The 22,996-nt window shown below is 44.1% G+C and overlaps 1 protein-coding gene across 2 annotated transcripts in view; it reads right to left on the bottom strand.

Annotated features, from left to right (window-relative positions):
* stard15 (StAR-related lipid transfer (START) domain containing 15) overlaps positions 1–11,186 on the bottom strand; it is a 108,333-nt gene extending 97,147 nt beyond the window's left edge. The window contains exons 1-2 of one of the 2 annotated variants that reach the window (XM_078411735.1): positions 11,095–11,186; positions 10,098–10,260 (exon numbers count right to left, since the gene is read on the bottom strand). In XM_078411735.1, the coding sequence (XP_078267861.1) occupies positions 10,098–10,259 (162 nt within the window). In that variant the 5' untranslated portion in view covers position 10,260; positions 11,095–11,186. Of the gene's footprint in view, positions 1–10,097; positions 10,261–10,462; positions 10,709–11,094 lie in introns of those variants that run through there. The other variant, XM_078411734.1, reaches the window with a different exon arrangement.
* Between the last annotated feature and the right edge of the window lie 11,810 nt (positions 11,187–22,996).

Raw genomic sequence — 22,996 nt, 5'->3', positions numbered from 1 at the left:
GAATATGAATTGTGAAAGGCCTGGAGAGAGTGAATGTGGAGAGGATGTTTCCTCTTGTGGGAGAGTCTAGTACCAGAGGGCACAGCCTCAGGATAAAAGGGCGTAACATTTGAGGGGAGATAAGGAGGAATTTCTTTTGGCTAAGGGTGGTAGATCTGTGGAATTCACCATCAAGTCTTTGGGTATTTTTAAAGCGGAGATTGACAAGTACCTGTTTAGTAAGGGTGTCAAAGGTTATGGGGAGAAGGCAGGAGAATGGGATTGAGAGGGAAAGATAGATCAGCCATGAATGAATGGTAGAGCCGACATGATGGGCTGAATGGCCTAATTCTGCTCCTATGAGTTGTTAGACAGATGCTCTATGTAAGCAGACGGTCCATGATAGTGCAAGACAGGATGTAGTGCAACCTTACACAAAGTCCACAGTGGTTCATTGCTGTGGTAGGGTTGTGGTTAGGGTGGTGCAGTGGTTCAGGAGCCTGATGGCTGATAGGATGAAACTGTTCTTGAACTTAGAAGTCACGGTTCTCAGGCTCTTCTACCATCTCAGTGAGATGAGACTGTGGCCAGGGTGGTGAATAGAGTTAATATTACAGGTTGATGAACAAGACTCAGAATCAAAATTGCTCATCTTCTGAAACTTTTGAATTCAAAGTTGCATGCAAGGACTGCAATGTGCTTGGTCAGAAAATGAGATGATTATATTGAGTTTCATTAAACAGAGTGTGAAGCCAAATACAGATGTTAGGGAGGAAGTGAGTTGGAGCATTAAAGTGACAGTCTCAGGGTCACCCTTGCGATTGCAAAGAGTTATTCTGCAATGCACGTCATCCAATCTGCATTGGCTTTCCATTGTACAGGAGACCACACATGGGCACTGAATGGAATATGCTACATTGGAAGTTGGTCAGGCAAATTGTTGTTTCGCCCAGGAGTCTTTGAGTCCCTGGATGGTGGTCAGGGAACAAGTAAAGGCCAGGAATGCATTCCCTGCAGTTGTATGGGGAAAATGCTGTGAGAAGGCGGTGACACAGCAGTAGGTCTGCTGCCTTACAACGCTTACAGCGCCAGAGACCCGGGTTCGATCCCGGCTACGGGTGCTTGTCTGTACGGAGTTTGTACGTTCTTCCCGTGGGTTTTCTCCGAGAACTTTGGTTTCCTCCCACACTTCAAAATGTACAGGTTTGTGAGTTCATTGGCTTGGTGTACATATATGTGAAAATTGTCCCGAGTGTAGGATAGTGTTAATGTACGGGGAACGCTGGTCGGTGCGGACTCGGTCTGAAGGGCCTGTTTCCGTGCTGTATCTCTAAATAAACTAAAAGAAAGGGGGAGCCATTGACAGAGTTGGAAGAGGGAAGCAAGACGTGTGAGGGGAAAGAAACGGAAGACGTGTCTGGTGGTGGAATTCCAATGAAGGCGACAGAAATTATCGAGGATGGTTCTTTGGATAGGGATGTTGTGCGGGGTATATGGGAGGTGGGAGTTAATGGTGGGGATAATGAGGACCAGAGAAACCTGATTCCTGCTCCGGGTGGTAGTGTAGATATTAGTCCCCTCACAAGACTGTGACAACATTTGTTTCACAACACATACAGAAAAACAATGTGTTGGAGATACTCCACAGGACTGGCAGCATATGTGGAAAGATGTTGTTTTACCTACCGAGTATTTAAAATATATATATATTTTAGAAAAACAGCTTGGAAACAGGCCATTCAGCCCACCAAATGGCGCTGACCAACGATCACCCGTACAATAACCCTTTGTTATCCGACACGCCAGGGGCAATTTACAGAAGCCAATTAACCTACAAACCTAAGATAGACACAAAATGTTGGAGTAACTCCGCAGGTCAGGCAGCATCTCTGGAGAAAAGGAATAGGTGACATTTTGGATTGGACATTCTAAAGAAGGGTTTCAACCCAAAATATCACCTATTCCTTTTCTCCAGAGATGCTACCTGACCCCTTGAGTTACTCCAGCATTTTAGTGTCTATCTTCAGTGTAAACCAGCATCTGCAATTCACTCCTACACAACCTACAAATCTTTGGAGTGTGGGAGGAAACCAGAGCACCCGGAGAAAACCCCTGCGGTCACAGGGAAAACGTAAAACTCCGTACAGACAGCCCCCTTAGTTAGGATTGAACTCGGGTCTCTGGTGCTGCAAGGCAGCCACTCTGCCGATGAGCCACTGTGCAGCCCATGCGAATATCTTCAGCATTTTCTGGTTTTCTTATAGGTTTCCAGTGCCAAAAGTTCCTTGCATTTTGCAGCAGGTCAACTGTGAGCTGCAGAATCCCAAAGCACCATCAGTCCTTGTATCTCCTGTCACATAGGTTCATATCCATGAAGGCACAGATTGTGCACTGTGCTGCCCACATTATTCTGTGGCCCTGAATTTCTGCCAACCACAGAGGGGTTCCAAAGGGAAAAATCATAAGTACATAAGAGACAGCTTCCTGCAGAGGAGATGCCTGCATTGGGCTTCAGTGATCAGAGAAGGCCAAACACCATGGTTCGAGCGGGATGGAGTGCGTCGAAGATAACATTACAGGAGTACAACCATCCTCATAGTCTATATCGCGCTCATGAACATCTCTCAACGGGCTGCCAAAATATATATTTTCAACATAATGGAACCTAACAGTTTCAGCTTTCCATACTTAATGGGTTTTTTAATCTTTTTATATGCAAGCACACACCCAAGTGTGAACTGACATTGATAGGATTAAGTCGAACTTCACAGACAGCTAATGCAAAATTCACAGAGCCTGTCTGAAGCCTCTTTAGATTTGTACCACTTTAATGCAATTTAGACATAAATTGACAGGTTTCTGTCTGTGCGGCATACCAAGAATCTCCATTACTCAACGTTGGATAAATCCATACCTAACCCTCCTTAGGAACTTGGAGGTATTTTTGTTTGCAGTGGATGCAGAGTTCCATTAGCTGTTTTGCCTCTTTAATCATATCATATCATATATATACAGCGCGGAAACAGGCCTTTTCGGCCCACCAAGTCCGTGCCGCCCAACGATTCCCACACATTAACACTATCCTACACCCACTAGGGACAATTTTTTACATTTACCCAGTCAATTAACCTACATACCTGTACGTCTTTGGAGTGTGGGAGGAAACCGAAGATCTCGGAGAAACCCCACGCAGGTCACGGGGAGGACGTACAAACTCCTTACAGTGCAGCACCCGTAGTCAGGATCGAACCTGAGTCTCCGGTTATGTCTCGCATATAATTCTCAATGGCTGGCCAAAATAAGCAAACTATCCAAAATGAAGAAAACCTTTGTGCATATATACATCAAATATTGTGCGTATATATATATAAATTCTTGTGGGAGCATATTTCAATTCAGATGCCAAGCTGCTAAATAAGTTTCATGCCAATATTCATAACTTAATGCTCAAAAAATCATGAAGGCTTTTAATAGGCAAGACTTCTTTATGCTGCTCTTCAAAGGTCAGTAATCAGAGAATACTGATTTAATCTAATTGGCAGAAGAACTATATTAGACATATAAAAGTAGAAATATTTTACGCAGCAAGTTGCTTTGCTGTGGAATGTCCTATCTAAATGGTGATGGGAACGGAGTCAGTAATAACTTAAGAGAACTGGATAAATATTGAATTAGAAATCATTGATGTCACGGGAAAGATCAAGGGCTCAGGACTTACTGTGAAAGCTGAATCAAAGACACAGCCAGACCAAGATGAGCTCAGTGGACTCATTCTGTGCGGTGTAATTCTCTAAGTCTGTGCAATGTGTTGCAGAAAACTATGTGGGTAGGTCAATCCAATTAATGTTTGGCATTACATTTTAAATGCCAGAGCTCTAAAATCAATAGGATTGCTGCAAGACTTCAACGCGGAATAGGATGTTTCTTTTAGCCTTTTTTTAGAGACACAGCATGGAAACAGGCCCTTCGGCCCACCGAGTCCATGCCGTCCAGCGATCCCCGCACACTAAAACTATCCTACACTCTCGGGACAATTTACAATTATACCATGCCAATTAACCCACAAACTTGTACGCCTTTGGAGTGCGGGAAGAAACCGTGGATCCCGGAGAAAACCCATGCAGGAGGACTCACGAGGAGGACGTACAAACACAGGAGGAGAACGTACAAACTCCGTACAGACAGCACCCATAGTCAGGATCAAATCCGTCCCCTGGCGTTGTAAGGCAGCAATTCTACCACTGCGCCACCATGAAGTAATAAAACCAAACTATTTACTTTCTCATATACTTCGGTAATTAGCTCAAAATGCTGCATTTGTTGGCATTTTGTGTGATGGAGACAGATGTCTATGGACCCTGGGAAAAGTATGCACAAGTAGTTCTTCTTACTTTTCTGGATCTATAGTTGGATTAGTTTCACTGCTGTTTATGGTTTTTTGATCTTCGGTTCTCTCAGCACATTATTTGTGATTATATCACTAAAGTAACAGAAGTACAACAGAACATAGATCAGTACAACACAGGAAGAGGCCCATCTGCCGCAGAGGGACGTGGAACCGGGAAACCTAGGCCGAAGGGGGAACTAGTTGAGTTTGGCCCCTGCTCACCCCCCCCAAGGACCGGAGATCTGTTGATGAGGATAGAGAGAGTCGGCGACTACGGACGCAAGATGAAAGGCCCGGTAAGAGGAACCTGATGTCTTACCTTCTGCGCCATCAAGGTTGGCTGCGGAGGGTGTCCCCAGACCTCACATGTATGTATGGTGGCAAGGGCTAGGAGAGGGATGATGGTTCGCTAGCCGGTGTGAAGATCCAGACCAAGGTGGAGTCCCTGCAGCAGCCTGGGTTCAACTTGACCGGGCGCCGCACCAAGGGACGGGGTGCACAGACTGGACGTGCCCTGAAGTGGCACAGAGTGGTGCAGCAACGGTGGAGGATGTCCGCAACTTTGCTTGGCCTGCCATCATCGCCAGGACAATGGGCCTTTATGGCCATCCGCACTTAAAGCGACTTGGACTGTGAAAATGGCGCCAAAACCTAGTAACTCTTGTAGATGTTCTCAATGGACTATTTCTATACACTTTGTACTTGATCTGGGTTGGTGCTAAGGTATTGTGAAAATTTACTGAATTGTATGCAAAAAAAAAAGAATTTTACCATACCTCGGTACATTTGATGGTAAAGAACCATTGAGTGAGAAGAAGGGTTCCGACCCGAAATGTCACCTATACTTTTTCTCCATCGATGCTGCCTCACCCGCTGTTAATCCAGCACTTTGTGTTTATCATTGAACCATTGAAGATAGACACAAACAGCTGGAGTAACTTAGCACGTCAGGCAGCATCTATGAAGAAAAGGAATAGGTGGCTTTTTGGGTCGAGGCTCTTCTTCAGAGCCGCATCAAACCAGCATCTGCAGTTCCTCCTTACACGTTGAACCATTGAATTGAGCTGACTGTTGGGTGAAGGCTTGGGCGGAAATGAAGCACCAAACGGTCCATTAGACTTGTGGTTTGTGTCAACACTACATATCTAAGTTAACTTTGCAGGAAGTAGACTATTGAGGTTATTTAACTTCAGCATTTTGTAGCAGAAGATCTCTCTCTCTCTCCCTCTCTCTCTCTCTCCCCCTCTCCCTCTCTCTCATCATTGTCACATTGAAAGAAAATGTAGCTGTGAAAAGCTTTATTGTAAGTATGTTTTAAAAACCAGTGCAATAAAACGTACGATGAACATTCACACACCTGCAACATTTCACAATCTCACCATGCCAATTAGCCTATAAACTCATACGTCTTTGGAGTATGTGAGGAAACTGGAGCACCTGGGAAAACCCACGGCATGATAGTTTTTTTTTGCAAATCTACAACCTTTGTTGCAAAATAGAATCTACACACCAGAAATCAGTCACTCAGCCCAACAGTGGCCTTTGCTCTGCAACGGATTTCAACTGAACTACATCAACATCAGAAAATCTCATCAAGAAAATCCATCTAATCTTTACCCCCTTACATGTTTTTTTTATAGATTTGCCTTAAATGCATTCAGACACCACAACTTCTCCTTGCAGTTGAGAAGTTCATATTTTAACACTCTGTGTGTAAAGGTTCCCCAAATTCCCAACTAGATCTATTAGAGACCACGATGACTTGCAGTTTTCTGGGTTCTGAGGTGGCCACCTTAAATATTTTGGGAGACTCAACAAACTGCGGATAGACACAAAGTTATGGAGTAGGTCAGCAGGTCAGGCAGCAGCTCTGGAGCAAAAGGATGGGTCACGTTTCAGGTCGGGACCCTTCCTCAGAATCTTGAGCAAAACACAAAGTGCTGGAGAAACTCAGCGGGTCAGGCAGCATTTGTGGAGGAAATGAACAGGTGACGTTACAGGTAATGTCATCTGAAGTAACGTCACTTGTCCATTTCTCTACAGATGCTGTCTGACCCACTGAGTTCCACCAGCACCTTGTTTTTAACCTTAAATACTTTGTTCAGTCTCCCTTTCAAGTCAAGACACCTTGCCCAAGGATTCCCAGTCAATCTGTTCAATAATCATATGGATCTTTATCCATTTACCTACTTGATTTTTAGAGAGATTGGACAATTTTTCTTCATGGAATAACCTATCAGTCCAATGAAACATGAAATACATTTTGCATCGTCGACAATGCATTTACATTCAGTGATTTGACATGATCCTATAAGGATGTAACATAACATGAACTATACTGCTATCCTCGGTATGTGGCAGTGATTTCAATAATCTTTCCAACTGAGACATTGCACTTCAGCTTTACATTTGACAATATTAAAAACAATCATCAAAATAATACAAGTACTAGAAATAGACACAAAGAACTGGAGTTACAGTGGGTCAGGCAGCATCTGACATTTTGGGTCAGGATCCTTCTTCAGACTGAAAGTAGGGGGTGGTGGGGGAGGTGAAGAGCTGGAGGCGAGAACTAGAAGCAGGACCTTTTATCCTTATGGTTTAGAGATACATCTTTAGTTTTTAGTTTCGAGAGGCCCACCGAGTCCACACTGACCAGCGCTCCCCCCACGCTAACACTATCCTACACACACTAGGGACAATTTAAATTTTTTAACAAAGCCAATTAACCTAGAAACATGTATGTCTATTGAGTGTAGGAGGAAACCGGAGCACCTGGAGAAAACCCACACAGTCACAGAAGGAACTTACGAACTCCGTAGGGACAGCACCCGTAGTCAGGATGGAATTTGGGTCTCTGGCGCTGTAAGGCGGTAACTCTACCAATGCACCACCGTGCTGTCCCTTCTTCGGGAGGAGAGATGGGCGAGAATTAGAAGCAGGACTGAGCCACTTTATCCTTTGCATTTACTCCACTATCCCAGATACTCCAAGATCACAGATTAACTTTCTCTATGAATCTACCTCTTAACACTGTCACTTTCCTAAGCTGGATCAACATCCTCTGATTCCTTTAACATCCAAAAATCTATTTACCTCTTTGTTGGATACACCAAGCTACAGCCCCACACCCCTCCTGTACAGGGCAGTCCTAAGATTCACTACTCACTGGATAAAGACGATGCTTTCTCAAGTCTTACCTGGGTGGACAACTTTATTTCAAGACGGTGACTGTCCATTTCTAGAAACCACCACAGGAAATGTCTTGTGATCTTACCCTAACATTCCAAAGTCATTTTCTGCACAAGTAAAAATATTATTTTCTCTAACGTTTAAAAAATGTTAAAGAATGTTTGTTTTTTTCTCCATCACAGAAGACAAGACATTGGCAAAATTGCAGGATTAGCCACTCAACTGATTATTGATGCAAGCAACTTTAAATTAGCATGAACATTTGTGAACCCTAGTTATTAAAATACAAAAGATAACTCTGCAGTTTGTTACAAGTAACAAAAATACTCGTGTTCCAGATGCATTGAAGTCTGATCACGGTTGAATAACAGGAACTGCAGGAGTTAATTCATGTACAGTAATCTCACACAAACACCAAACCAATGAAAGGCTGTCAAACTGCTTTCAGCAGATGCTGTCTGACTTGCCTAGCCTTTTCTATCATTTTCTGTTTAGAGTCATACAGCCTGGAATCAGGCCCTTCGGCCCATCTTGCCAATGCCGAACAAACATGCGCTACACTGGACCCACCTGCCTGCTGTTGGACCACATACCTCTAAGCCTACCCTATCCTTGACCCTGTCCAAATGTTTCTTAAACATCACAATAGTACCTGCTAGACAGTTTCTGTTAACACTTTTTCTCTGTTAATTACAAAGCAAACATTCATTTCTATAAAGCCTTCCTCATTATCTCAAAGCAACAGCAGGTTTCAGCATAAACGGTCATACTAAATGTGATGAAAAGCACGTTTCTGTGCTAGAATATTGTCCAGAGACACCTGTTCACTTTTCCCAAATAGTAGAATGGGAATTTTAAAGTTCCCAATGTACTGAAGTAATTCAGTAGGTCAGGCAGCATCTGTGGTGAACATGGATAGGTGACATTTCACAGTGTGCTGGAGTAACTCAGCATGTTGCAGTCAGCATCTGTGGAGAACATGGATGGGTGACGTTTCGAGTCAGGACCCTTCTGTTCAGTAGGCTCCTGATCCGAAACATCATCTATCCATGTTCCCAGTGATGCTGCCTGACCCTATGAGTTACTCCAGCACTTTGTGTCTTTTTTGTTAGAAACTAACACATGCGGTTCCTTGTTTCTACATTTTTTATTTTTTATTTTTTTTTCTACATTTTAAAGTTCACATTGGGGATGTGGGAAGATGACCAGTTTACCATTTCATTACACGGAGCCCGACAACACTTGAAACAGAGCCCTCGGTCCACTTTATTGTGCCAAAGGTACAGAACAATTCAGAGCCGGCTCCAATAGCTTCAGAAAGGTAGAGCCCACAATGGTCCATTGTTGGCTGTGGACGAAGTGATAATTAAGGGATACGAAAGCAGGGTGCGGGAGGAATGGCGAGAAAGTGAATGCAAGGGTTACTTGAAATGAGAGAAATCAATATTCATACCTCAGTGAAAGATCAGTTTCACAAATCCCCTCTAAACCCTTTACAGTGCCCTCACACGCACGAAGGAAAAAAGTTCCTCACTGTGTAGGAAAGAACTGCTGATGCTGGTTTGTACCGAAGATAAACACAAAATGATGGAGCAACTCAGAGGGTCAGACAGCATCTCTGGCGAAATGGAATAGGTGACGTTTCGGGTCGGAACTCTTCTCCAGACTGAAGAAAAGTTCCTTACAATCTGTCTCTCCAATAATTTTGTAAACGCTTCTACCAGTTCCCTCATCGGCCACCTCCACTCCAAAGAAAACACCACCCTGACTCTCCATTATCTCCTCAAGGCAGAAATGCAACAAAATAACACCTCCTCAGCGAAATCCAGCCAAGCTCTGCACTTCGTCTCTCTGCGGGGAGTCTTAAACTCTGAATCTTCTGACTCAGGCGTGATTGACATGGAGGGATGGAGGGATATTGGCCAACACCCAGGAACAACTCCCTTCCATCTATTGCGATGCAATACATAATCATTGTCACACAGTGTGGAAACAGGCTCTTCTGCCCAACTTTCCCACACCTACCAGCATGTCCCATATACACTAGTCCAACCTGCCAGCGTTTCGCCCATATCCTCTAAACCTATCTTATCCTATCCTCGTACCTGTCCAAAATGTTCCTTAAACATTGTTTATAGTACCTGCTTCAATGATCTCCTCCGGCAGCTTGTTCCATACACCCACCAACCACTGTGTTAAAAAAGTTACCCCTTTCAGGTTCCTTTTAAAGTTACCCTTCAGGTTCCTTTTAAATTTCTACCCCCCTCCTCCTCACCTTATACCTATGTCTTCTGGTTCTTGATCCCCCCTACTCTGGGCAAGAAACGAAACTGCACGTTTACCCGATCCATTCATCTCATGCTTATTTCCACCTCCATAAGATCAGCCCTCATCCTCCTGCGCTCCAAGGTAGAGAGTCCCAGCCTGCTCAACCTCTCCCTGTCGCCCAGGCCCTCGGGGCCTGATACGTGGCATTCATTTGGGAAAAGGCACTTGAACGTTTCCTCCCCCGGTGGTGCAGTTTTTCTGTCCCCTTTACCTTTAGTTTCTGCACGGTTTTGTTCTCCTCCGGTCTGCGGTTCCACACGGTGGTCACCCCTTTGCTGTATTGCACCGTCCAGCCTTCGTGGCGTTCGCACTGCTCCCTGAACGAGGCGAAATGCGCATCGTCGGGGACTTGGACGATTTCTCCGCGGGACATCCTGCAAGAAAACAATGTAAAAAAACCAAAAAAAACCGGGGCAAACCATCAGCTAAAGAGAGCTCGCAGTGAAATACATGCACACACTCATTACATGCATCGAACCCGCCCTGCAAGATCACCAGGAAGGAGTCTCACTCCAGTCTCAACATCAACATCAACATCGTCCCCAGGCGTATAATACCAGCCCTATAATCCATCACCTTGCCCACTTCAGTTCAGCTTTCCCTCTCGCCTGGTCCCGCGCCGGCCGTGCCTGTGAATCTGCATCAGTTTGTGTTTCTGGAAAAGGTGGTGGGTGGGGTGGAAAAACAAAAAGGGAAAGGGGGGGGGGGAGAGGGAGAACGAAGACCTCTGTGTAATGAATGGGCGATGCGAACTCTCCCAGGGTGGGAGGCAGCCAGAGAGGAGGAAACTGAACGGCCGCCGATCAGCTGAAAGACAACTGGGCAGTGAAACTCCCGGAGAAGGAGCACTGAAACTCCCAGCCTGTCCCCGCCTCCTGTCCCCGCCTCCTGCCCCTGTCCCCGCCCCTGCCCCAGCCTCCTGTCCCTGCCCCTGCCCCTGCCCCTGTCCCCGCCCCTGCCCCAGCCTCCTGTCCCTGCCCCTGCCCCTGTCCCCGCCTCCTGTCCCAGCCTCCTGTCCCTGCCCCTGTCCCAGCCTCCTGTCCCTGTCCCAGCCTCCGGTCCCTACCCCCTGTCCCAGCCTCCTGTCCCTACCCCCTGTCCCTGCCCCTGTCCCAGCCTCCTGTCCCTGTCCCTGTCCCCGCCCCGCATGGAACAAGCCCAGCCTCCCCTGCAACTGGAAACTGACAGCGACTCAGATTCGTACAAACCTATCAGGTCTGTTTCAAACTCCCACCCAGTGTTAACGCGACGCTGTCAGAGCCTGAGTAGCCGCGTTTGTGTCCCCACTGCTAGAAGGAGGTGAACAGCTCTCTCCAGAGTTTATTTCCCTCCCTCCCTCTCTCCTCCCTCTCTCCTCCCTCCCTCCCTCCCTCCCTCCCTCCCTCCCTCCCTCCCTCCCTCCCTCCCTCCCTCCCTCCCTCCCTCCCTCCCTCCCTCCCTCCCTCCCTCCCTCCCTCCCTCCCTCCCTCCCTCCCTCCCTCCCTCCCTCCCTCCCTCCCCCTCCCTCCCTCTCTCCCTCCCTCCCTCTCTCCCTCCCTCCCTCTCTCCCTCCCTCTCTCTCTTTCTCTCCCTCTCTCTCCCTCCCTCTCCCCCTCCCTCTCTCCCTCTCCCCCTCCCCCTCCCCCCCTCGCTCTCTCTCCCTCTCTCTCTCTCCTCTCCTGCCGTTCATAAAGTCTGGAAATGCAGCTGATTTATCAAATAACATTTTTTTTAAAGTATATTTTCTTTCGTTTCCAGCAGGAAGGCTGATTAATTTATCTTTTTTTAACTTAGAGTATTCACCAAATTGACTTACTGGCCCACAGTAAAGTAATATACCTGGGGTACTGGTAATATACATATAGTAACAGCCGTGCTCTTATGCTCAATACGTTGTCATATTGCAGGTGGTCGAACTCTGGTACAAAAGTTCCCCTAGAAAATAGCTGATCGCACTCAGTAAACCACAACGTCGAAAAAGACACATGACAAATTCAAAAGGAAATAAAAAATGCAAATGTTTGGAACTCTAAAAATAAAAATAACATGGGAAATGTTAATCAGATCAGGCAAAATTACTACATGGACACTGAGCTAATGTTTATGATCAACGATCCTGCACGAGAATTGATGAATAATTCACGTTCACAAGTTATAGGAGTAGAATTAGGCCATTCGGCCCATCGAGTTTACTCCGCCATTCAATCATGGCTGATCTCTGCCTCCTAATCCCATTTTCCTGCCTTCTCCCCAGAACCCTTGACACCCATCCTAATCAAGAATTTGTCTATCTCTGCCTTAAAAATATCCACTGAAATGTTTTACCTTAATTCCAGCTTGTTTTTTTAAAATATCAGATGATCAGGAAGACATGACACTCCACCGGGGAATGTCAGCAAGGTTCATGAACGTAGGTAGAAGTTGTGCATTCAAGCCCCAATCCAAAGAGAGAAGAGCAAAATCACTGAGACACAAGGAACTGCAGCTGCTGGAATCATGAGCAAAACACAAAGTGCTGGAGTGACTCAGTGTGTCAGGCAGCATCTGTGGATCTGTGCGGGGAGTGGACAAACAATGTCTTAGGTAACGATCCTTCTTCAGACTCACAGATGTACCACTGGTTTAGTTTAGTTCATTGTCACGTGTACTGAGGTACAGTGAACAGCTTTTGATGCGTGCTAAGCAGTCAGGGGAAATATTACACATGATTACAATCAAGCCGTCCGCAGTGTACAGATACATAATAAAGGAAATAATGTTTAGTGCAAGATAAGTGCCTGATTAATACGGGGTATCAGGGGTTATGGGGAGAAGGTAGGCGAATGATGTTGGGAAGGGAAGATAGATCAGCCATGAATGAATGGCGGAATAGACTTGATGGTCCGAATGGCCTAATTCTGCACCCATAATTTATGAACTTATGAATTTATAAAGTCCAGTAAAGTCTGATTTAAGATAGTCCGAGGGTCTCCAATGAGGTAGATGGTAGGTCAGGACCACTCTCTACACTGACACTGAGGATTTTGCATCTTTGTCAAATGTGATATTAAGATGGAGTCCATCTGTTTTCTTGCAAGAGTTCACTTCTACTTGAAGCTAAATAAGGTGAGTTCTCTGAGTATCAATTTGATTGTCCAGGACCCAAATTGCAACTGATTTGATTTACTTCTCCTAGAGGGAGTCAACTAATGGCAGATAGATCTGAGGACTGACCACTCAAAATTCCCTTCATGGGTTTTGACAGCTCACTGTCAAAGGCCTTTGCATTTAATTTCCTGTAGTTAAAGATCTGACTGAAATGACTGTTCAAATTGATTTAAAAATAAAACAATTTGTTTATAGACAATAGACAATAAACAATAGGTGCAGGAGGAGGCCATTCGGCCCTTCGAGCCAGCACCGCCATTCAATGTGATCATGGCTGATCATTCTCAATCAGTACCCCGTTCCTGCCTTCTCCCCATACCCCCTGACTCTGCTATCCTTAAGAGCTCTATCCAGCTCTCTCTTGAATGCATTCAGAGAATTTGCCTCCACTGCCTTCTGAGGCAGAGAATTCCACAGATTCACAACTCTCTGACTGAAAAAGTTTTTCCTCATCTCAGTTCTAAATGGCCTACCCCTTATTCTTCAACTGTGGCCCCTTGTTCTGGACTCCCCCAACATTGGGAACATGTTTCCTGCCTCTAACGTGTCCAACCCCTTAATAATCTTATACGTTTCGATAAGATCTCCTCTCATCCTTCTAAATTCCAGTGTATACAAGCCTAGTCGCTCCAGTTTTTCAACATATGACAGTCCCACCATTCCGGGAATTAACCTAGTAAACCTACGCTGCACGCCCTCAATAGCAAGAATATCCTTCCTCAAATTTGGAGACCAAAACTGCACACAGTACTCCAGGTGCAGTCTCACTAGGGCCCTGTACGACTGCAGAAGGACCTCTTTATTTAGGGATACAACATGGAAACAGGCCTTTCAGCCCACTGCGTCCACGCCGACCAAAGACCACCTATACAGTAAATAAAGATCATCCTCCACTCTGGGGACAATTTACAGAAGCCAATAAACCTCCAAACCTGCATGTCTTTGGAGTTTGAGAGGAAACCGGAGTACCTGGAGGAAGCGAACGCGGTCACAGGGAGAACATGTAAACTCCGTACAGTCAGCATCCACAGTCAAAATCGAATCCGGGTCTCTGGCATTGTAAGGCAGCAACTCTAGCGCTGCATTACTGTTGAATTATTTTTAAACTAAAATAGATTTTATCGAAAACATGTAAATACTAACAGAGAAATACAAATATTAAAATAACAACTACAATAAGTTCAAACTAAACTAAACTAAACTCCATGTAAGAAAATAACTGCAGATGCTGGTACAAATCGAAGGTATTTATTCACAAAATGCTGGAGTAACTCAGCAGGTCAGGCAGCATCTCAGGAGAGAAGGAATGGGTGACGTTTTGGGTCGAGACCCTTCTTCAGACTCCATGCTCATCAGTGACCCATGTGCAAGGTCACCTGGATCCCTTCTACATCAACATTTGCCGATCCCTCATCATTTAACTAATACTCTGCCTTTCTGTTTCTCCCCAATGAGGTCGATAACTTCATTTTTTATCATCTTATATTGCATTTGTTGATTGAGTTGTGGAAATCGTCTTGGAATCCTTCCCACAACTCCCAATTACATCCTATTTCAAGTCGTCAGCAAACTTAGTAATATTATATTTGGTTCTCTCATCCATATCACCGATATATATTGTGAAGAGCTTGACCCAAGCACTGATCCCCACAGGTTGCCACTAGTTACCGCCTAGAGATTTATCCCATTTGTCCAAAGTGCAAAGCAATTGTATGTACTTTAATTGTTTTTCATAAAAACTCTTTAGTCCAGATATCTGGAACATCTCAGATGTTGTCACCCACACATCAAGAAGCAGTTATTTTATACAAATAATCTGAATTTTACTGTACCTTAATTGGTACGCGTGACGATATACTGACCTTGAAACTTTGACCCTGAGATACAGCGCGGAAACTGGCCCTTCGGCCCACCGAGTCCGCACCGACCAGTGATCCTAACACACTAGGGACAATTTACACATACACCAAGCCAATTAACCTACAAACCTGTACGTCTTTAGAGTGTGGGAGGAAACCGAGGATCTCGGAGAAAACCCACGCAGTCATGGGGAGAACATACAAACTCCATACAGACAGCACCCGTAGTCTGGATCGAACCCGGGACTCTGGCGCTACAAGCGCTGTAAGGCAGCAACTCTCCCGCAGCGCCACCATGGCTGCCATGGAGTTAAGAAGGCATTGGCTTGCTGACCTTCACTGAGCTCAGGACCTTTACTGCATCACACACATGGAGCACTGGGTGCCATTGTCATCTTTCCTAAAGGCTTAGTCTAAGGGCAGCATGGCAAGCAACTCTACCACTACGTCACTGTGCCACCCTAAGGTCTAACGTCCAAAGATGTATGAGGAGAGATTGGCTTAAATAAGTCAGTTGAGTTACAAATCTACAGGGATTAGATATGGGGGAATATTTATCTTGGTTAAGCATTTTACAACAAAGATCAGTTAAGACTGTGGTGAGGAGAAAAATCATCAATCAGAGTGTGGGATTCTATATTATAAAAGGTGGTGGAAACCAAATTAAAGTATGTATTGAAGATGGAATCAGATGGATTTCTAAGCACGAAAGGCATCAACATGTAAAAGAGAGTGGGAATAAAAGATCAAGGGTTAGCCATGATAATATTGAATGGTGAAGAACGTTCAAAGGTTCAAATAAGCTATTCTTGACTCTTGTTTCTCTGAAAATCAGAGAGCTAGCAGTTACCTATAGAACCAATGGTAGCAGGTAAGCAAAACAGCTCATAATCTAGAACAGATGGAACTGTCTGGTGGAGACAGGCTACATTGCTGCATATAGTGTAAGCTACATACATCTGAAGAAGGGTTCCAACTCAAGATGTCCTCTACACCTTTTCTCCTGGGATGCTCCCTGATCCACTAAGTTACTCCAGCACTTTGTTTCTCTGCTCAGTATAAAAAAGCATCTGCAGTTCCTTTCGACACACATTCCAGCTAACTGCCCCCACCCCTCATCAACTCCACCTACACTTCATCCACTTTGGTATTTTATCTTTTCCTGTTGTACTTGTGTATGCCATTGTATTTGTTATGTATTGTATAATTTGACTGGATACCACACAGAGTTTTCACTGTATTGCAGTAGGCATGACCAAAGCATCTCAATACCTCAATCTGAAGAAGGGTCTCGACCCGAAACATCACCCATTCCTACTATCCAGAGTTGCTGTCTGTCCCGCTGAGTTACTCCAGCATTTTGTGTCTATCTCCAATACCAATACAAATCTGGGATATGTATTGGATGTTATCTTTTGTTTATAGAATTGCAGCTGAATAAACATGAATAAATTGCATTTAAAGACACAAGGAACTGCCGATAGTGGTTTACAAAAAAAGACAAAAGTGCTGGAGTAACTGAGCGGGTGAGGCAGCATCTCTGGAGGACATGGATAGGGAATGTTTTGGGTCAGGACTGTTCTACAGACTGATTGTGGTTGGGGGTGGGGGAGTTAGCTGGAAGAAAGGAGGGGACAGAACTAAATTTGGCAAGTGATAGGTGGATACAGGTGAGGGGGGTTATTGATTGGCAGATGGTTGCACAAAGGCCAGGAATGAAGCAACAGATAGGGTGAGTGAGATACGGAGATATAATTGTGAGGCCAGGGAAAGGAATATAGGGGGGACGGGAGAAATGTTTGCACATCCAGGTGCAGTACAGGGAAGAGATGGAGAAAAAGGGGAAGGGGGAAGAGGAGGGAGTTAATTGATTAGTTACCTAAAATTGGAGAATTTAATGTTCATACCATTAGGTTGTATGCTATCCAAGCATTGATAGAGTAACTATCACATCCCTCTTGCGATTACACATTTTACTTTACAGCTCAGAAAATATTAATAAAGTTTGATTAGTCACTGCTGCAATGTAATGGCACAGTGGTGCAGCAGTAGAGTTGCTGTCCGACAGCGCCAGAGACCTGGGATCTATCCTGACTAACGGTGCTGTCTGTACGGAGTTTGTACATTCTCACTGTGATAGCGGTTTACAAAAAAAGACAAAAATATCTCATAGGTTTTCCCCGGGTGCTCCGGTTTCCTCCCACATTCCAAAGACATGAGGGTTTGAAGGTTAATTGGCTTCTGTAAATGGTCCCAACTATGTAGGATAGAACGAATGCACGGGTGATCACTGGTCAAGTCAAGTCAAGTCAATTTTATTTGTATAGCACATTTAAAAACAACCCACGTTGACCAAAGTGCTGCACATCTGATTTCGGGAAAAAAAAAGAAGAAACATACAGTGGCAGGCAGCCAAACACAACGGCGCGGCCCTCTTGAACAAAATGTTTAACTAAAGCAGAATGGTGTCCCGAGTGTGGACTTGGTGGGCCGAAAGGCCTGTTTTCACGCTGGCCTTATCAGTAAAGAAGTTCAGTATTGAAACTGGGATGTTCTATTGTAGTTTTACAAGATGTTGGCGAGGCTGCCCTCAGAGCACATTTTGTTCCCATTTGTTCACTCGGCTATTGGAAAGGTACCATTAAGCAGGGAAGAGTGCAGAAAAGATTAGCAGGGCACGTTGCCAGGACTCAAGGATCTGAATTTAGTTTAGTTTAGTTTAAAGATGCAGTGAGGAAACATGCCCTCGGCCCATCGAGTCCACGCTGGCCATCAATCACCCATACACTAGTTCTATCCTAGACACGAGGGATAATTTACAGAGGCCAATTAACCTACAAACCTGTATGTCGTTGTGAGAGGAAACTGGAGCACCCGGAAGAAACCCACATGCTCACAGGGGTAATGTACAAACACCATACAGACAAGCACCCGTGGTCAAGATTAAACCTAAGTCTCTGACGCTATCAAGAAGCAACTCTGCTGCTGCGCCACTATGCCGTCCATTATAGGGAGTGGCTGAGCTGGCTAGGAATTTATTGCTTGGAGCACAAGAGACTGAGAGGTGATCACAGAGAGGTGTATTAAATCGTGACTGGCATTGATAAGTGAATAGTCTTTTTCCCAGGGTTGGGAATCAAAAATTAGAGGATAGGTTTAAGTTTAGAGGGGAGAGATTTAAGAATAACCTGAGGGGATACTTTTTCACCCAGAGTGTGGGAGGTATATGAATTAAGTTGCCAAAGGAAGTGGTTGAGTCAGGTACAATAAGGATATGTAAGAGACAGTTGGACAGGTATATGGATTGGAAACATTTAGAGGAATATAGATCAAATGCATACAAATAAGACTAGCTGGGCATTTTAGAGTCATCTAAGGCCCCCCCCCCCCCCCCCCCCCGCTCGGTCATAGCTGATCATGGGTGATGCATCCTGGTTGTTGGCTGCTTGCTCCAAACCTCAGCTAGAGCAGCGTCGATGTGTGGTCGGATACAGTGTGAAAAAGGCCCAATGGCCCAACTTGCCTACACTGGCCAACATGTCCCATCTACAGTAGTGCCATTTGCCTGCATTTGGTCAACATGGGTGAATTGGGCCGAAGGGCCTGCTTCTGTGCTCTATTATGTTTCTATGACTCTATTAAAAATAAATCTGTTGTTGTGGTTGGACACAAAAGAAGAGAAAAACAGTCATTTATTGCAGGCCTCAGGGACTGAACAACCTGCACTTCTGCTCTTTGTTCTCATATGTTCCTAAGTAGCTCCAACAAAATAACTTAAAAATAAAACAAAAAGAAAACAAAAAACGCATAGGCTGAACTTTAATTCCTGTGGTGTTTGCAAACCAATTGGAAGTCACACTTGTCCCACACAACTACACACACTGGTATTCAACAGAAGTATCACATTGATCACAAACTAGCCTTGGATCATCCTCGGGATATGATCTTGTTTTGTAATGTTGCACACTTCACTTCAACAGCATGTGCCGGCTGGCAAAGAGGAGGCGTGTGTCAGACGAACAGACAGGGATGACGTTAAGGAGAGGAAAAAGGTTGTCACAAATCATTCAAAACCAAAACCAAATATATATATATATACAGCAAGCAGTACAGAGCAAAGGAACATTTCCACGGGGTTTCCTTTTGATAGACCTCACAAAAACCCTCTCCACTTTTCTACCCACATCAACAGGATGGATTTTTCTCTCATGTTTGCTCTCAAATAATGCTTCTTCCTAACAGATAGAACCCAGTCGACAGAGAAAATCAAAGATGGAATGTGACAGATTGTATTCCACTGGGCTCTACAGCACAAAGTCCAATGTACAAGATCTCAAAGGCAGACCTGGTTGTCAAAGTTATCTTGAACCCAATGGCTGTGAAGGCGGATGAAGGCTGCAACAGATCTATCAGTTCCAATCGTCTTGGTTCCCTTGTCACTGGAATTAGTTGATTGATTTGTGAAGGACCGTGTGCTTCTTGGAGTGCAACATCAAGTTCACGTTAAACAAACACACGCACAGGCGTTATTGTTCTGACATCGGAACATAGACCATCATCCTCGACCTCGAGGGATAGCCACGACGATGATAACACAAAGTTTACTCTTGATAAAAATTAGACTGCTTTAAAAAGTTACTTTACACAAACATTCACCATCGATTATTTCTGGCTGATGGTTTAATGAAGCAATTCGTCATCAACAACTGCATTTTTTCAGGACCAATTTGCGTTTCTATTCTATGGAGCTTAAAACGTCCAAAGAGGTATCGATTGGAAATCGACAATATCTAAAGACTTGTTATCATATGTGTAAATGTAATTTTGCAATGACTGACAAAAACTGCATTGCTGAAAACACACAGCAGGTCAGGCTGACTTGCCGAGCGTGTCTGGTATTTTAATTTTGTATCAAATTAAAGTCATAGAGTCATAAAGAGTGGAAACTGGCCCTTCGGCTCAACTTGCTCACGCCAACCAACATGTCCCATTTACACTAGCCCCATCTGCCTGTGTTTGGCACATATCCCTGAAAATGTATCCTATTCATGTATCTCCTAAATGTTTCATAAATATTGTGATAATACCTGTCCCAACTACCTCCTCCGGCAGCTCGTTCCTTACACCCACCACCCTTTGTGTAAAATAGTTCCCTCTCAGGTAACCATATTAAATCTTTCCCCCCTCACCTTAAAACTAAATCGATTCCCCTACTCTGGGTAAAACACTGTACGATTACCCGATCCATTCCTCTCATGATTTTATACACCTCTAGAAGATCACCCCTCATTCTCCTGCGCTCCAAGGAATAGAGTCCTAGCCTGCTCAACTTCTCCCTGTAGATCAGCCCTTGTGTCCTGGCAACATCCTTGTAAATCTTCTCTGCATTATGTTTGATGCATTATGTGTTTCGCCAAAGTCATCCCACAGAACGTTGCATGCCATCACAGCCGCTGTAGTTCTTTTGTAGAATTTTTATTTACTCTTCAATAATTCTTAAAACAAAATGGTCATGCCGAACAAACCACCAACTTCACAACCAAGCTGCATACGAGTATATCCTCTCCAAAAAGATATGTCCCCTTGTGAAAAGACTCAGAAATGTTCACATTAGCCTGGTTTGAAGTTTAAATTTGGCAGATTATTTATTGATAGCATCTTCAGTCACTTCAAGCGAACACAGGAACACAACAGCTGGTACCGAAATTAATTATTAAAGGAAAAGCAAAGTCTAGGGTGATTCTTTTTTTTGTTCAATGCATTGTGTTTTTTTATAGAAGGAAATAATACCTCATCTAATGTTGTCTTTGACACTCTATGCTATTCCCCTGGTAGACAAATCCTGTAATGCTGTCCAGCTGAAAATACCGACAAGCTACAAAAAGCAAACAAAAGTCTGAAAAAGAAGTAAATTCATTCACAAGATTGTAAATCCCACCATTTATATACCCATTCTTACCGCCCCGTGCAATGATGGCATAGTTAAAGTTAAAGAGTCTTGAGGGTCGTGAATCACAAATTGGGTAAGGATGACAGGTTATTATTCCTCCAAATATCTTGTTGACTCAAGTTGATTTTTAAAGCAACTATGTGGTTCTATTGTGACTATCATTAGCTTTAATTCTAGATATAGATAATCACTTAGTGCACAATAGTGCAGCGGTAGAGTTGCTGCCTTAGAGTGCCAAAGATCCTGAGTATGGGTGCTGTCTGTACGGAGTTTGTACGTTCTCCCTGTGACCACGTGGGTTTCCTCCGGGTTTCCTTTCACATTCCAAAGATGTGCAGGTTTGTAGGTTAATTGGCTTCTGTAAATTGTCCCCCTAGTGCGGAAGATAGGTACGGGTGATTGCTGGTTGGCGCAAACTCATTGAGCCAAGGGGCTTGTTTCCACACTGTGTCTCTAAACCAAATTAAACTAAACTCAGTCCCTCGAGTCCTGGCAACATCCTCGTAAATCTTTTCTGCACTCTGTCCAGCTTAATGGTATCGTTCCTATAGGTGGGTGACGAAAACTGAACACAATGTTCTAAGTGTGGACTCACCAACATCTGGTATCTCTAAACTAAACTAAGCTAAACTTTATTATAACGTTCCCCAATTATAATGGTGGGATTGGAACTAATGTCACTGGGTTAACTACACTATATTCCAATAACTTAATCATGCTATGGTAGGCTTCATATCCTCAAATTACCCTTTAATGTTTTATAATAAATGAAGCATCCTTACCACTGAGTCAGATTTAAGAGATTCAGGATCTGTAATCCAGGCTAGTACTTCAGTGAACTGGTTACCTAGACACTGTACAGTAGAAGGCACATTATCTTTCATCTGAAGTCTCTGTCTTCTCAGATGGGTTTGGAAATTCCCTGAGCATTACTCAGAGAGTAGAATAAGTGCTTCTCACAGTCCCACAGGCATTGACAATAAAGCAGATTATCTCATTGCTGTATATGGGAACTTGTTATGTACAACATGCCTGCTGTTCCTCCAACAGCACAATAATAACAACATTTCAAGTTACCTTGCTGGCTGTAAAACACTTTTGGAAATCATAAATCTGCAAAAAGGGCTAAATAAATGCAAAGAGTAGGAACAAAGAACTGCAGATGCTAGTTTACAAAAAGACACACAGTGCTGGAGTAACAACGGGTCTGGCAGTTCCGAATTAAATGTTCTTCTATCCCACTGTTTCAAGGTATGTTTAAAGTCCTATTAGGAAAGACATTTGCATTGTCATTATGTAACTGGGATTAAATAATTTGCAAATGTGTGGGTTACCAAAACGAATTGCTAATTCTTGAAGCACACAGAGATTGAGATGTACCAAATGGCAGATGCTGGAATCTTGCATTGAACACAAAGTGCCAGGGCAACTCAGTGGGTTAAGTAATATCTCTGGAGGAAAAGGTTAGGCGACGTTTCGGGTCGGGACTCAAAACATACCTATCCGTTTCCACCTGACTCACTGAGTTGCTCCAACACTTTATATTCTCTTCTTATGGCACATGTTGTTACCATTACATTATTTTGGAGGTGCGGATGGGAAGGTGAAGGGAAGCAAGAGGATAGGAAATATACCTAGAAAATATAGCAGTGAAATAACTTAACTCATAAACCAGAAGCCTGACCTAATACTTCAAAGTTCTGAGTTCAAATCTGACATTGACAGCTTTGGAATTTAAATTCAGGTTGATTAGCCCATAAGACCATAAGACATGGGAGCAGAATTAAGCGAATTGGCCCATCAAGTCTGCTCCACCATTCAATCATGTCTGATCTATTTTCCCTCCGATAATTAGCCATGACGACCTTAAAAGTTCTCAGATTGCTTCATAGAACACCACTTGGTTCACTACAACATTGTAGTTGTAGGAATCTGCCCCTCTTACCTGACATTGATGATATTTGATTCCAGACCACCTTAAGTGCTTTACGCCGAAAAATGCCCTCTCAAATAACTCCACAAGCCATTCATTTTGATGTTGGCTCAAAACTACTTTTTCAAGTGCATTGAAGGCTTCTGTTCCCTCTCCCCAAATGTACATGCCCAGCCTCCTCTGAAAGAAATCTACACCCTTCACCCCAACCACCCCCTGTGGTAGTGAGTTCCATATTCTCA

Source organism: Rhinoraja longicauda, chromosome 14 (assembly GCF_053455715.1).
Source record: "Rhinoraja longicauda isolate Sanriku21f chromosome 14, sRhiLon1.1, whole genome shotgun sequence".
In the NCBI taxonomy this organism is placed as follows: Eukaryota; Metazoa; Chordata; class Chondrichthyes; order Rajiformes; family Arhynchobatidae; genus Rhinoraja; species Rhinoraja longicauda.
This window is presented reverse-complemented; position numbering and strand designations above follow the sequence as displayed.